This window comes from Equus caballus, chromosome 30 (assembly GCF_041296265.1).
Source record: "Equus caballus isolate H_3958 breed thoroughbred chromosome 30, TB-T2T, whole genome shotgun sequence".
Taxonomy (NCBI): domain Eukaryota; kingdom Metazoa; phylum Chordata; class Mammalia; order Perissodactyla; family Equidae; genus Equus; species Equus caballus.
Genome location: NC_091713.1, coordinates 12,099,679 through 12,116,758, shown reverse-complemented (window position 1 = coordinate 12,116,758; position 17,080 = coordinate 12,099,679). Strand labels below are relative to the sequence as shown.

The window sequence follows — 17,080 nt, the reverse complement described above, 5'->3', positions numbered from 1 at the left end:
CTGCCAGCATCATCTTTATCAATTAACCCTCCCTAAGGGCTCAGAACTCTAAACACAAGACAGAAGGCGGCAGATACAGCCTCCAGATGAGTGGCAGCACTTCACACACATCTGAAACCACTTCAACACATTTAAGTTTTTTTAAAAAAGGCCAATGAGACACGAAGTTGTACTGCAAGAAAAAGAAATAGTTGGAGGTAGAGCTGGATGAAGTGAGTGCCATTTGCAGAGGCACACAGATAACCTGAAGCTCTATTTTTTTTCCTCTAGAGAATAAGCAATGACCAAGTATTGCATAACATGCTCATTTCAAGCAATGTCAAGCCCCTCACAAGCATCCACAAGTTGAATACGGGAGGTGGAGCCAATGGCTCCAGGGTGGTTTCTGCCTCCAGATGTTCCTTGGGATGACTTTCTAGTCGGAAGCCTAGTGAGACGTGCAGCAGGGGGCCCCCCTGAGAATACTCATATGTGCTCCTCGCTGTGGGGAGACACAGAAGACCAGAGCCTGACTCACACTAGATAGAGCAAAAAACAACTGAGCACAGGTTCTGCCTCCAGCAGGGCACACAGAGGACAGGGGCCCGGCTGAGTAATTCTCAGGCGATGCAGCTGGGGAGTGTGTTGAGGTGGGATCAGTTTACACACTCTGACAGCATGAACCTTTGCCATGGAATGGACATGGGCAGTGCAGGGGAGCCACGTGGAGGGAGTCCTTTTGGGTGGCCAAGAGGATGCAGACCATCCAAGCTGAAGGAGGCTGGAGATGGGTCACCAGACGTCCATGGGCATAAAGTGGATAAACATGGGAACATAATGTATTGACCAGCTTTGAGACATTGCTTAACACAAACAAACAAGCAAGCAAGCAAAAATCCTAATTCTTATCCTTGCAATACTTATGCACCTGACCTCATAATCCTTTTTCACCATGAGCAATAAAACTCAAGCTGAATTTTGAGTAGGAAAGCCAGTTAAGACTCAATTCTAATCTTTTGTGAATTCAAAAGAGTGAAAAATTCAATAAAGAATTGAACAATTGCATTGCTATCTGAAACTGAAATATACATATGTAAACGGACCTTTGGAAAACAGATCTATTTTGGTCTGATCCTGAAGGCAATGGAGAGGAAAATTTTAAGGTATTCTCATCAGTTTTGATTTGTCTCATGCTGTGAACCTATTTATTCTAATAATAGTTATGTGAATATTATTTCCTAATGCATTGTCTATATTTAAAGAAATACATAGAAGACAAACACAGCATCAAAATAGAAAGAAATAGACGAGATCAGACGTCTTTCCTTATAGATGCTCGTAATCATTGTTTAATTTCTTACCCAAACTTTTCTGGTATTAACCAAGGACATTCGTTATTTGTTACTGTGAGTCACATGATTTAACATTACGATGTAAGAAAACCAGCTAAGTCATTGTATGAGGATCCAATGACCAGTCACATCTTTAAAAGTATGAGCTGATTTGAATCTGAACCATCTAAAATGTTTGTCAGTGAAAGCTGACATCCAAAGCAGGTTATTAATAGGTTTTAAAAAAAATTAGGGGAAGAACAACATTATGACTTCCACTTTTACTATAAATCTGGAAAAAGGTAAATAGTAAGCCATGCAAAACTGCTTTGTCACCATCTTCTTTCTTCCAAGGGTAAAAAAGCATCAAGCACCTCAAACGCTGAGAGTGAGCAAGCAAGTGACATCATGGTGGAAAAATGCATAGTTTTTTAAATTAAATGTTACATTATGGAACTCTGGTCATCTTACACAAAGGGGCAATCTTTTCTTAACTAATTCACCAAGACTTTGGGAAAAGCAATGGGGTTCCCACGTTCTTCCCTCACTTTCTAGGGCGTCCCTCACCTTCCAAAGGCTGAGGTTATGAACTGGAGACAACGCTGGTTTGCTTACCACAGGTCTGTGCACGTCCCAGAATGCTCTCTCTTGGCTATCGAGGATCTTCCTTTCGATTTTGTCTCTCTTCTTGTCCACTCTGTCAACATCGTAACAATAAATAATAAGTAGCGCCTCTTACTATATAAGTACTAATTGTAGTCTCTGGACAAAAGGCCACAGCTTGAGCAAATCTTCCAAAAGACTCACAAGGACTCACTTTGCTTGTGCTTCTGCTTGCATGAAAATGAACTCCCACTTCCGGGCGAAGGCCCTCTGCAGCCTGGCCAGGCTCTCCTGAAAAAGACACCCCAGCACAGGGGAAGGCTTTCCAGCGCGCATCCTCTCTGCTCCCTTCTAGTTTATCCACCGCACATACATACTCATCAAGAAAACACGTATAAAACTCTAAAGCAGTAAGTAAACTCTGGTTCTGAATGATAAGTCGTGCTCACTGAATGCAGCTAATCCTCATATTAACAGTCATAGGGGAAACAGAGAAACCTATGATAAATATGAATTTTTATGAATAACTGACTTTAGAGAACACAACTAAAATTCCAAAGTACTAAGATTACCTTGCATAAAAAAAGGGCTCAAGACTAATCTGTTGGATTTTTCTGTGCTCATTTTACTGAGGAACAGGAAAGACATACCTTCTACTACTGATCCAGTCTATCCAGCTCTTGACGGTAATGTAAACTTTTGGCAGCCCACCCCCCATTTCTAGACAGTGCTTCAAATTGAGTCAATCATGGCAGCACAGCCATCTGAACAAACCACATCAAATTAATTCTATCTGCTGATGGTGACCAACCTGAGAGTTTTGCAAAAACCATTTTCCCAGTGTAAATGCTCTTTAATTCTCTACGTTTGGATATCTTCACTCTACATACTATAGATCTAAAGATTTTATACTTGTCAATTTTAGCAAATAAGGTATGTTTCCTCCTTCTACTCTGAGTTTGTGTGTTTAGAATTTCACCACGCTCAATGTGAGTGATTTGAGGAAGCAAGCAAGTCACACATTTATCAGGTCATTATGCTGCCTGATCCCTGGAAATCTGATCCTTAAAATCTATGAATGTAGAAAGTTAACAGCGTCCCCAGAAATGAGCACAGGTCTTATTCCTGCTCATTTTACGACTTTCTTTGCCAGAAAGGCAGTGGTACTCACAGCTTCGTAGTCTGCCAGCTCCAGCCGCGCCTTATTCTGCATTGTTCTCTTGCAGAGGTAAACCGCTGCAAGGAAAAATATCAATCATTTCTCACATGTTTGTTAACCCGAAGGCACTAAAAATAAAAATTCATTATTACAAATCAAGACATATTGGTCTTTGCCACTTTTTTCCCCGTTGTAATTTTCTATTTTTTTGACAAAAATAAATAATGTGTAATGTTATTACTGAAATTTAAACATAGTCATATTTATCATGTTATAGGAAAATAGACATGTTTAGAAACTTGGTAATCATTTCTTTATTTTTATTAAATAGTTGTCATAATTTTATATATAATATATTTTCACTCCCTTCTGTCTTCCTAATTCTTTTAGTGACTAGAATTTATTGTATGCTCTTTTATAGTCTTAAAAATTAATTAGTTTAAAAAATAAGGGCAAAAAATAAAAGCCTTTTAAATAAGACATCAAATGAGCTTAAAAATCTAGATATACAAATGACATCATTTTGTAAATAGGAAAGGAATTGCTTGAAAAGGGAATCATTATTGCCACATTCAATTATTCTTCTGTCAATGGAAAGATTCTCTTAACGTAAACTGAAGAATTTTTGGCACCTTCTTTGAGTCGTTTCACAAGGACCCATCATCAATCAACTATTTCTTACTAAGAGAGACAAGAGTACAACATCTTACCTAACTGTAATAGGACTACCTTTTAATTCCATTTTCCCGAGGACTCAGTCTCCTTGGCTTCCAGGGAGAGTCCATCTGGGTGGCAGGTTTATGGGATGGGTGACAGAAGGAGAGAGGATGGCGACAGCAGCATTGCCATGTAGTCAAATTTCTTCAGTTATTTCAGGAATATAGTGAATATTATCTTACAATAATATCAAGACATTCAGAGCCCTCTCGTACAGTCTCAATTTCCAGAATATTTTTTGTCATTTTTCCATAATATATGATATTTGAGTCATAATATTAAAGATAAACTATATGTTCTAGATGCTGAATAAATCCACTGGATGAGGACTATCATATATTACTTTTTGTAAGGCCAGCTCTGGGAGATGCCTTATAAATTCCACCTTTGCCTTAAGCTGGACCACCCTCAGTTTTTGATAATGAAGTCTAGTTGGCATCACTGAGGAAATACCTTACACGGAAAATCTGAGACCACTGCCTCCACTGATGCTATTTATTCAATTTCTGCCTTCTAAGGTTTCCTGCATTGAAGGTCAAGGCAAAGGTGAGAGCTGACCGTGGGATGATGCTAACATTACTGCAAACTCTAAGGACCAAGAATATAATTTCACAACACATCTTTCTACAACCTGTGAGGGTGATTCTGTTTTTCTACTATATCAGTAATTTTCAAACTTAGCAATCTTCAAAATTACTGATTTTCCAAATTATTAAAAGTTAAACTTCCAAAACAAAAATGATGTGATGTGTTAATTTCCTAATTGGCTGTAGTTGGGCCTCGCTCCTGAAGAAACTCTACTCTAGAGGCCACTGGGTTTGTCACAAAATATCTAAAATGTACTCAGCAGTTGGTAAAAAGAGATCATAGTGTATGTGCAACACCCCTGAGGGTGTCTCTTCATGAAAGAAAGATCGAATCTTTTAAAAATATCTAATTAAAGGGGGCCGGCCCCGTGGCGCAGCGGTTAAGTGCGCGCATTCCGCTTCTCGGCGGCCCGGAGTTCACCGGTTCGGATCCCGGGTGCGGACATGGCACTGCTTGGCACACCATGCTGTGGTAGGCGTCCCACATATAAAGTGGAGGAAGATGGGCACGGATGTTAGCTCAGGGCCAGGCTTCCTCAGCAAAAAAAAGAGGAGGACTGGCAGTAGTTAGCTCAGGGCTAATCTTCCTCAAAAAAAAAAAAAAAATCTAATTAAATAATTTCAGCTTTCCTGTAGAATTACTTTTAATCAAATTTCAAGCCCCAGCTAAGCACTCCATCAGTCGGTCCTCCTCCAAGTCCCCTCCTGCAGCAGCCTTTACTTGTGTCATTGATTCTGGTCATCTAATCTTTGTTCTTTTCAAAATCAGACCTCCTCTGGGAAACATGCTTCTAATCTCATTAGGTGAACTAAGGAATAAGCAGGAGCAGGGAGATTTGTTCTTAGATGGCCGTTCACTAGGAAGTTACACATCCTTTAACATAGGCATCCTAGAATGCCATTTCCTTTACTTCTTTAGGAAACAGAAATGAAGGTGTGGATAGGCAGCACCCGGTAGAGAGCAGCTGTTTCACAGGTATTTGTTGAATGAATGAAAGAATAAATGAATGAGTGAGATATTTTTAGAAGGAGCTATTTAAAAGTCAAATCAACTCAATGATTTCTCCTAGTCTCTTTGGTAAAAAGAAAGAAGACAAAACGCTGGGATAGCAGAGTAAAGAGCACTCTGGATCCTGCCAAAAGTAGAGCCAATATGGTCGTGCCTGGAAGGGCCTGACTGTCACCAGTGAAGTCTAGACGGTACAGTATGCTGACAGGTACAGAGGATACTTCCATTCTTTATCAGCACAGAGTATCAGCATTGGGCCGGATGTCGACGAGGAAGGAGGTTCAAGTAGATGAAAGAAGGTTTCAATTCCAAAAAGTTTCCCAATTTATCAAAGATTGAAAAACATGAGAGTAGTTAGGCAGAGTCAAAACTACTGCTCAGGCCAAGGGTCTCTGTGCCAATCCCTAAGGATTTAGGCACCAAAAGTGCTCTCTGGAGTGTTATGTATGGACCGAGGCCCAGGGACAAAGGGTCAGCTGCGTTTAACATGAACCTTGAATTTTTTCTGCACTCCCCACATTTTGGAAATATCAATTAAAAAAGCCATTTCTGGAGTTCCACTTAAGATGTTTTCCATGATCGAGGGTTTAATTTCAATTTCAAGTGCAATAGTAGTTTTGTGGGAGACCATAATGAGACAATTCTAAGGACGTGGAGGGTCACACAAAAACGAAACTTAACAGGCTGCCACACCACTGAGTGCAAGGAAGTTTGAGAAGGCCTAGCGCTGCTCCGGCTCAAAGAGCTGTGTTGTAAAGGCCTGGAATTTGGCCTGAACACAACTTAGAATTTAGATGGAAAAGTCAAAGCTTCTGGTTCACGTGACTAACTGAATAGAAAGTGAATGCTAGTATTTGTTGTTTCCATTTTATTTCTTCAAGCTCTGCAGGATGGGTTAGTCTGTTGGGCAAACACTCATGTCCATGACAAAACTGCACACAGTTGTACCACGGAGGTCAGCAAGAAGATCACTAAGGTCCCAATATCTGAATATCGATGTAAATGCAATTCCTAACGACTCGAGATACAACTGCCAAATAAATATTTGAAAAATATCCAATTTACAACCAAAGTAATACAAATTTAAGACAGATTGTCATGATGCAACCCTATTTTTTACCTTTCAAAGTTTACTTTGTGGGCCACTTCTTCCCCTGTCCTTGAGTAGAAACTCAAGCAGCTTCCACAGTCTTACTTGTCACTCTTGGGCAATTCAAAGAGTCCTAATTTATTAACCAGAATTTCCATCCCAAGTCATAGTTGAAACTCCAAGCTTGGTTTGAAGTCTTGAGCTCTTCCCCTTTTCCCCAGCTTCTGTGAGTGGCTTTGTTCTCTGCCTTGTTCTTCTGTGCCCCCCACCAAGTACTGCTAAACAAGGCTTCCAGTCCTTCTGGGGCTGGAGCATGGGGAGGAAGGAAAGAAGAGGGGAGCGCTGCCGTTCTTACTTGACTGATCCCGCTGGGGTGAGGTAGCAGTGTTCTCTGGACTTGGCAGTGGCTTAAAGCTCACTGTGTTTCTCGCGGTATTTTGTGGATGCTTTGGAGAACCTCTCCCTCCCCATCGCTGGGGATCTCTTACCCGCAGTGCTGTTGTTGGGGCTGATCAATGCCATAGCCCTTGGGCCATACCTCTAGCCTCTCTCTATAACGCTGCTTGCCCCTCCAGGCTGCCTGCTAGGGCAGGACTGTGTCACACATGGCTCAAATCATGACTAATAGAAACATTCACGCACTCTCTGCCCTGAAAGAAGGCCACAGAACAAAGCCACCTGTCTTCAACTCCTCCCTCCTTACCTAGACAACCTGTCTCTTGCCCTTTGTAATTCTGAAGGCTGTAAGTTCATAGTCCTTTGTGTCTCTAGGCGTAGGTGACTCCTGTCAAGTGCTCTCAGAAGCCCCTTGAGGTCTCTCTCCAGGGGCTTGAGGTGAGGGGCACCCCTGCTCTGCCCACTCCTCTCGCTCATGGCTGGTGGAGGTAATGACTCCCATCATCCTAACAGCTACAAAAGCAGTCTTCAAGCCGACATCTTACCCATTAATACCCTCAATGTGAGCTGATGGCAAATACTGTGATAATGTGCGTGTCAGTCTAGCACAGTACTTTCACACCTGGTTTTGACCCACTTAACACTTTGGCTGTATTTCCATTTTAACACCCAGTTACAAAAATTGCTTTCCACTCATCAAAACAGAAAAGATGTTATGGAGTAAGTGTAACCTATTTGGCAATAGAAGAGTAAACTAGCGCTGCTGGTGGGCATGTAAACAGGGGCTATCTTCTGAGAAAGGGTTTGACAATGAGTAATAAAGCTTAAAACATTCATACCCATTGTTCCCGTCTTGTTTTTCTGAGACTATAACCCAAGGAAATAGTATGAAGGGCACAGAGGATTGGAATACAGGAACATGACAGTGACTACAGGAACCCAGTGGGGAATGGGAAAGAAATCACGAATGTTCGTTCAATGAGATAGTACATCGCCATTCAAAACGGTGAATACAAATTGTTCAACCTCAAAGTTGAAATAATTTAATTTTTAAAACCCTTAATCCTTCATTATAAAACTTCAGACAATACTGAAAAAATATGAATATTAAAGTAAAAAATTATTATAATCTTATTTCTGTCATTATTTTGGTGTGTATTCTGAATTTTTCCTTTCTGTATACATCTACTAACATCCACGTGAATATTTGCATTCTTTTTCTTTTTTGAGGAAATTTAGCCCTGAGCTGACATCTGCTACCAATCCTCCTCTTTTTGCTGAGGAAGATTGGCCCTGAGCTAACATCTGTGCCCATCTTCCTCTATTTTATGTGGGATGCCTGCCACAGCGTGGCTTGACAAGGGGTGCCATGTCCACACCCAGGATCCACCTGGCGAACCCTGGGTAACAGAACTGTAATGTGCAAACTTTGCTGCACCACCGGGCCAGAGCCTGAATACTTGTATTGTTATAAAAAAATCTATTTGCATACATTTCTTTAAAATATACTCAAACTGAGGTCCCCGTCGGTGGTGCAGCAGTTAAGTTCGCACCTTCTGCTTCAGCAGCCTGGGGTTTGCCAGTTTGAATCCTGGGTGCGGACCTATGCACTGCTCGTCAAGCCAGGCTGTGGTGGTGTCCCACATAGAAAGTAGAGGAAGATTGGCAGCAGATGTTAGCTGAGGGCTAATCTTCCTCAAAAATAAAGTACTCAAACTGTACCACATCTGCTGTCTTATAAACTTTTTTCTTTAATATTACATTGTGGCTAATTTTTCATATAAATCGGTGCTGTTCTGTAGTAATCAAAAATTATTTCATGATAATCTAGTGTCAAGATATATGGTAATTTATTTAAATAAGCCCTTATTGTGGGACACAGCTATGTCCATTGTTTCAGTATTACATACTAATACTTCTTCAAACATAGGTGCATGTATGTACTCATGTATGTATGTATGTGTGTCTTTATTTTTTAGAAATGTTTTATTTCTGAAAAGTGCTATTGCTGAGTCAGAGAGTATGTATCTGTTAAGCCTTTGGATCCTTATAACCAAACTCCGTAAAGTTTAGATACGAGTGGTCCACTTCTGGAGGGTCTATTTTCAGCAAAGCAATGAGTTACTATGTTGAAACCTAGTAGGGTTTCGGAGGGTCACTGCATTGAGACTCTCCGTTTTTCCCAACCGCTTCCTGTCCCCGCTCACTCTGGGTGAAAGCCGAGACTTCGGATCCCGGTGAGGGGCCGTCACCCTCCGACCTGTTTCCTACCCGGTTAAGACACACACCGGACGCCCGCACACCTCGGCTCCTCTCCCTCTTTCTGGAAAGCTCCGGCCCCGCTCCCCAGGCGGAATTAATATTCTCTCAGTGACGTCTCCCTCCCGCCCCCGGCAGCCTTTTCCCATTTTTGTTCGCGCCACTTTTTAGCTCCTAACATACAAGGTCCGTGTCCATTTCTGTGGTTAGCTGATCAGCTTCGTTTCTGCTCCCGCCCGCCCCGGCTACATCGTCAGCTCCGTAAGGGCGGGACGTTTGCCCATTTCCTTCACCCCTGTAGCCTCGTGCCTAGAAGACTATCTGCCACAGGGTAGATGCTCAAAACGTCTTTGTTGAGTGAAAACATCCATACCTGTTTATCATTGGAATATTTTTTTCTTCTGTGAATTAGCTACCCATGACTTAACTTTTCTACTGGGTGATTTGACTTTTTCTTATTAGACTTAAAACCTATTTATATATCAGAGATAGCTAATATTAGATATATATGTAGGAAGGCTTTTGGGGAGAAGCTTAATAAATGATCCAGATACATTGAGTAACTTCAGCAAACTTTGATTTAGTTTGAAATCATATATATACATAGTTACAGTTTCAAATTATTTATACACTTATTATATGTATATATGACATCCACACTACACGTTCTGCAGCCTGCTTTTTCTACTCCACATAACATTGAGATTCAACCAGGCAGTTTTCTATAGTTTGTTTCTCTTAACTGCTGTAGTCTATCCTATGAATGAAGCACATATTGTCTAACCATACACTTATTATTAAACACTTAGGTTGTTTCTGGTTTTTTTCTTTCTAGTTATATTGAGACATCATTGACACATAGCACTGTGTAAGTTTAAGGTGCACAGCATAATGACTTGACTTACATTTATTGTGAAATAATTCCAGGATAAGTTTAGTTAACATCCATCATCTCGCATAAATACAAAAAAAATTTTTTTTTCCATGTGATGAGAACTTTTAGGATTTACTCTCTTAGCAACTTTGAAATATACCACACAGCACACTAGAGTCACCATGTACATTACACCCCAGGACTTATTGATCTTATAACTGGAAGTTCCTACCTTTTGACCACTTTCCTCCAATTCTCCACCCCACCTCTGCCTCTGATCTCTTTTTCTATGAGTTTCTTTGTTTTTTTTAGATTTCGCATATAAGTGAGATCATATCTATATATTTTTTAGTCATTACAAATAATGATTCTGTGAAGGTTTCAGTTAACAAAGATTCTTGGAATTGGGGCTGGGGGTTTGTGTGACAGGCACAGTTTGAATTTTATATGACACTGCCAAATTTGTACCCAGCAATGTGTGAATATCCTCACCTTAATGCCAGACTAGGTCTTCTGCCACTCTGGCTGAGAGAGGTGTTTTAGTGTCCCAGTCTTTCATTCTGTTTCTGTTTTCTTCTATTTCCAACCATGTTCATATCACAGATTTGAATGTAAAAGATTTCTATGGAACATCCGCTTCACTAATTTGGCTCCATTGAATACTCAGAACCTTGCATTAGTTTTCACTGGGTCTATACTGCACCCCCTGGTTTCATTTTCTGCTTGTTTGACCTGGTGTATCTTTGCGTCACCTTTCATTTTAACTGCAACAGTCAGTTTGTTTTACTTATCTTTCCTGCAGACAGATATTACCGGATTTTATTTATGACCTAACCAAAAGATACAAGTTCTTTTAATAGACAAACAAATATTTACATTCATTCTTATATCACTTATATTTGTTATTACTTTTCTTATGTCCATCTCTCCCTCCCTCCTTCTCGTTCTCTCTGATCGTAATTTCTTTGTTTTCTACCTTTTGGTACATGGAGTGAGTTTTCTTTAATTCCTGCTTTAATAATTTAGAAGTAATAAAACTTTTTACTGTTTCATTAGTGAACATTCTTATATGTTTAAATAAATGTTTGAATATATATTTCTTAAATTGTAACCTCGGAAATTAACTGCTTCCCAATGCTTCCCTCCATAAATGAAGGATCTTCACTCCCTCCTGTCTTCCTATATTTTTAGCAACTAGAATTTATTATATGCTCTGTTATAGGTTTTTAAAATTAGTTATAGTATTCACATTTCATTTGGAAACTATTTCTGTCACAATAATTTACATCCTGGAGGGCATGTAGAGAAAGCTGTTGTCTTAGAAAATTAAAGTGAGAAAACCTTGTCTTTGCACAATTTTTTAAAATCTAAATTTGCTGAAACTTTGTTATCACAGCCCAGCTCCTCCAAAAAGGAGAGATAGCACCCTTTGTGGCTTCCCTTCTTATTGCTGCTTTCCTCTGCGTTTGCTCACTTGTTTTGGAGTGAGGCCACTGCACTGGGGAAGTTGAGCTAGAAAAAGATGCTGATAATCCTGGGTTTTCTGTTCCAGCTGTTGGCCTGCAGGAGCAACAATCCTTCAAGGAGACTCTGTTGTGCTTCTCCTATTTCTCTCCTCTGCTCTTAAGCTTGCTGGGCAAATATCTGAGACAGCCTGTGCTGCTCTGTGAGCTCTAGCTGAGGGACCAAGCTTCAGGCGAGGCATGCGCCTATGTCTTCCCATGCTAGGTTTAAGCCCAAGAGGCCTGGAGGCAAGATGGGGCAAACCTTTCTCTGCCCTCCTGAGATTTACTCATATCTCCAGCCCTCATGTATTGATATGGGGGATCATTAATGGGGTTGATCAAATTTCATCCAATTCTGGAAAGCTATCCTAAGGCCTTGAGAAAAAAATTATAAGTCCAATATCACCATCTTTTCATTTGGCTAAATTGTATTGATTCCAGAAAAAATACATCTTTCAAATTAGTGTTATGTAGCATTTCCACACTGTCCTAATGATTCATTCTATTCTTTTTTTGGTGACGAAGATTGGCCCTGAGCTAACATCTGTTGCCAATCTTCCTCTTTTTCTTGAGGAAGATTGTGGCTGAGCCAACATCTGTGCCAATCTTCCTCTATTTTACATGTGGGATGCCACCACAACATGGCTTGATGAGTGGTGTGTAGGTCTGTGCCCAGGATCTTAACCCATGAACCTCAGGCCGCTGAAGCAGAGCATGCAAACTTAACCACTATGCCACTGGGCTGGCCCCTGATGTCTTTTCTTTGTATTTCATGTAGGGGCAGGGGGGAGCAATTTTGGAACATTTCCGGGAAGTAAGGTGTGTAAACCGGTTCTTGCTTCTTACATCTACCCCAAGATGCAAATATATTTTATAACGATATGTATGCTAAATGGACATATATTCAGGACCTCAGTCGTTTTTGGATTTTTTAAAAAGCATAAACTGAAATTATCCTTTAGTTTCATTCTAAAGAAAAGAAGCTATTATCTTCTTTAAAAACAGAATTTCCAAAATAATTCTTTGAGGATATTTTAAATTTAATGTTAATACAGTACTATAAAATCTAATATTTATTTAATAATTTTGCCATTAGGAACCCATTTATAGGATTGAAAAAGTAAGGAATAACAATAATTTAAGGAATTTTACTTTTTAAAATTTATGACTCAGCAACTCAAACATTACTTAGCTGCAAGATAAGTTAACTCTTAGCAGAAAAATAACTATAGAATACATTATAAAAATGATTTTTAAATAATTTAATTTTCTGCTATGTGTTAATAATGAAGGCTGTGTTACTATAAAGTAGGAGTAGGAATTCATTATTGTGTGGGATCAAATACCTCATCAGAGATTTCTCAGGGTAAGAGAGACCTACTATGCTAATGGAACACCTGGACTGTGCAAATCACTCTTCACACACCTGCCTCAAAGGCCTAGTATTAAGGAGAAAAACTTCCAGGCATCTCTGGAATAACAGGCAAGAAACTATAAGTATGAAAAGAATTAGGGCTGTGGATTCTGTCTCCTTCAGGAAAAGGAAATGTCACCTAATGATTCTACCATGAGCCCTGCTTCACCTTGATGTGTTTACATGAATTATGTTATCCGGACTTTTAAATCAACTACCTCAGAGAGAAGGTATTGTTATCTTTATTTAATTGATGGTAACAGTGACATCGGAGAACCTGAGTCCACTCCCAAGTGGGCGACCAGAGGGCTCACACAGCAGACGCTCATCACACACAGTGGCAGCGGCCACGGAGCGGGCTGAGGACTCAGGGTGGAAGAAGCCTTTGTTCTTTGTGTCTTGTTTCCTACCTGGATCCATTTTTCTTAATTTCTGAGAATGTTGCTCATTGTGAATCTTCACTTACTTTAAATTCAGGTCTCTGTGACTTTATCCATAAATTACATTACAGATTGTATATCTGTTACCCTTACTCCAACCACTTCAACTGCTGAAGAAATGAAACAGGGCCATTTAATCTATCTTCCTTTGTAAATATAGGACGTGGCTCCTAGAAGGGTTTCTAAGGCTCGTGAGTTTTGGCAATTTGTAATTCCTTATGTTGCTGTAGATTTTTTATTCTTCCCAAATTTACATTATCTCCCTTAAAAATTATGGTTAACCCTCATCATTTGCTGATTCCATTTCTGCAGATTTCCCTATTGCTGACATTTATTTGTAGCCCCCACATCAATACTTGTGGTGCTTTCATGGTCATTCACAACCAGTGACAAGCAGCAAACATTTGAGTTGCCTCACGTGATGGTTCACAGCTGAGGCAGAACGAGGTGACGCTCTGCCTTCCTATTTCAATCTCATACTGTGAACAATGCCTTTTTTGTTTTCTATTTATTACTGCAGTTTTTGTGTTTGTATGCTTTTATTTGATGGTTTTTCTGTTTAAAAATGCCCCGAGGCACAGTGCTGCAATGCTGTTCAGGCCCCCCAAGTCCAGAAGGCTGTGATATGCCCATGTGCCTTTTGGAGAAGACACATGTATTAGATAAACTTCCTTCATGCACTACTTATGGTTTGAGTTCAGTGTTAATCAAAAATATATATGAAATAAATGTCTTTCAACAGAAACACACATAAAACAAGGATATGTGTTGATCAGTTGGCAAAAATGTTCTGACCAGAGGCTGGCAGGAACCTAATCTTCTATTTGCCCCAGGAGCAAGGGTTCAGTATTCGCCAACTCAGTATTTGCGGCAACTTTCTAGAACATAACCGCCATGAACAACAGGGATCGACAGGTTGTGATTGCGTCTTACTCCGTCTGTTGGAGAGCCGTGATTAAAATGAGTGTTTTCTATGATAACTAAGATGCCTACAGAAGTCTCAGGGCTCTGCCCGTCATTTGCAGTCACTCCTGACTGTCCATTCTTTCATAGATAGCATGATTATCTCTTTTGCTTATAACATTTAGTAGATTTTAAAATCAATATATATCTATTTTTCAAATGTAGCACAACAAGAAACACCATACTTTAACTTTTATCATGACATTTCTGAACCACTGTTTTAATTAAAATATTAGCTTTCAAGTAAATTTCCCATAATACTGAGTCAAGAGTTCTTAATTTCTCCTTCTCCTATTTAAATTTATCAAGCAAAGCAATAGGTTCTGACAATCAGCACCTTTTCCAAGAGTACCTCAGTAAATCCTCCAGTAGGAATATGAAACCTAATAGATAATTCCAAAGGGCTGTGGAACTTTCCAATGAATGACTAATCCGTGGCCTTTGAATCTGGACTAAAATCATCATGAATGGTACTTTTGGATACCTGAACTCAATTCCTCTCCACTCTATTTTCTTGGTTTTTCTCAGATAAAAAGAGAGACATATAGGCAGAATATTATAAAATAATAGTATAGCCGGAAGGATGAGATTGACATCCTAAATTACGAGCCGAATCTCTCAGGACATTAGACTCATGCTCTGCCCATTGTCTGATCCCCTGACCATCGATGTGGAAAGACCAATTCACAGAGGTCCTAGGAGAGGCCAGGGTGTAGTAGGAAAAGCAATGGTGTATGAGTTCTGAGATCTGGGGCTGGCAGCCCTCGTTAACTGTGATTTTGGCCGAGTCACTTAACCTCCCTGAGACCTCAATTGCTCAGCTACATAATGACAATAGAAATACCTGGCGTGTCTATTCCACAGGTTAGGATGGTAGGAGATGATATACAGGAGAGTGCTGTGTTAACTACAAAGGGAGAGTAATGTATGGAATTACTCGATATATTGTCCTGTAAGTTCACTGGAAAAGTTTCCACTTAAAAGGAAATCATAGTGAGTACTTTTACAAGTGAAATCTCCTTTCAAAAGCCTTATTGGGTATGGATTTTTATATGAAGTTACTGTTCCTTTTCAAGTGAGACACTACAAAGAGGACCCTTGTTTGAGTTTTTTTAGTGTCTCATTTGTGAGGTCTCTCCTCTTCTAGAACTGCCATAAATTAGCACTAAGAAGAATTTTAAATAATAAAAATTAAGCACGTATGTCTTGTTGCATCTGGAGTACACGGCCCAATGACTTTGTAATCTTTTTCAAATTTTATCTAGAAACGTATCTCAATTTTAAACATGTGACTAGTTTTGACAGACAACTTCATGATTAAGTTATATTTTTACTTCTCAATTTTGTTTTCCACTCTTTTCATTCTCTCATTCTTTTTATGCTTATGATCTTTTATCATCACAATACTGAAACCCTGTGTATAACTAAGCAAGTGATCAATATTCTCTATTGATAGCTGCCCCCAATTTTCTGGGCCATTTGGGAGAGAAAGAGACAGCCTTTCTTTTTTATTCATTTAACAAATAGTTACTAAATGCCTACTGTGTACCAGGCTCTGATCTAGGTGATGCGGGTACAGCTGTGAACAAAACAGTCAGGAGCCCTGTCCTCAATGAGGTTACCCTCTAGGGAAATTCACAGCAGGGATGGCCCAGAGCCGGCACAGAAGACAGGGCTGCCACTGGCCCTGCACAGCGCACTGGGGGCGGAGCCTGGAGCTGGGCTGCTGTAATCCTGCACTCTACCGATAGAGGGCGACACCGTGCCAATTACTCTCTGGTCTCGTCCTGCGACACGAAAAGATGGTAGTTTTACAAGGGTTTTAGGAATCCTAAGGGGATGAGAGGGTCTATGCGGAGTAATTGCATGAAGCTCCAAATTATCTTTAGTTCTTGGAGAAGAACAGACTCTCTGCCTTTAAGAGGAAAAAACAGAAGAAGAAGGAAAAGTGAGACAGGTGTGTGGATCTCGGATGCATTCATTGGTTCGCCCAGCAAATGTTCATTGAGTGCTTACCGTGGGCCAGGCTTTTCCCATGTCCTGGGGACGCGGTGCTGGACCCAGAGGACCCTCACTGCTCTTAATTTACATAGTGCCGGTCCAGAGTGTGACAGACAATACGTAGTACTATAAATAACGTCGTAACAACGCCCGGTGTTTATCGAATCCTTTACATGTGCCAGGAATTAGAGGAGCCTTTCATGTACATTATGTTGTTTAAGTCTCATGGCCGCACTAACAAGCACGTGCTATTAATTTTCCCATTTCGCAGATGAGGCAGTGTAGGTAGGATGAGATCAAGTCATTCCTGGTTGAGGCAAGAGTCAGAGTCAGGCGTTGGACACCAGAACCCACACAGTTAATCACCAGGGAAGGTGGAGAGCATCGATCGGATAAGAGGGAGGTGGGGACAGGCAGAGAGGTTTTGGAAGGGGGATGGTAGGATCCGCAAAGGCCTCTCTGAGACGTATCGTTTGTGTTGTGACCTAAATTGGGAGAAGGAACCAGTTCTAGAAGGATCTGAGGGCAGAGGGCACCCGTCAGAGTACAGCAAGGAGCACGGCCAGGCGGTAGCACACAGGGTGTGTTCAAGGAAGAGGCCAGGGTGGGGAGCAGCAGGGTGCCTGGAGCCTGGAGGGGAGGGCAGTGCTGGTGGGGTGCCGGGCTGGACCGGGAGCTCCTCACCGGCTGAGGTGTGGGTCCCCGGGTAATGGGAACTCCTGGGGGTGGTAAGTGCAAGGAGCGATTCCACGT

The 17,080-nt window shown here is 40.7% G+C and overlaps 1 protein-coding gene across 9 annotated transcripts in view; it reads right to left on the bottom strand.

Annotated features, from left to right (window-relative positions):
- The window catches only part of RGS7 (regulator of G protein signaling 7), a 487,753-nt gene that overhangs the window by 82,412 nt on the left and 388,261 nt on the right, over positions 1-17,080 (bottom strand). For 6 of the 9 annotated variants that reach the window (XM_023632432.2, XM_023632434.2, XM_023632435.2 and 3 more), the window contains 3 exons: positions 3,085-3,149; positions 2,128-2,204; positions 1,926-2,007 (listed from right to left, as the gene is read on the bottom strand). In XM_023632432.2, the coding sequence (XP_023488200.1) occupies positions 1,926-2,007; positions 2,128-2,204; positions 3,085-3,149 (224 nt within the window). Of the gene's footprint in view, positions 1-1,925; positions 2,008-2,117; positions 2,205-3,084; positions 3,150-17,080 lie in introns of all 9 variants that reach the window. The other 3 variants (XM_070256054.1, XM_070256055.1, XM_023632441.2) reach the window with 1 other exon arrangement.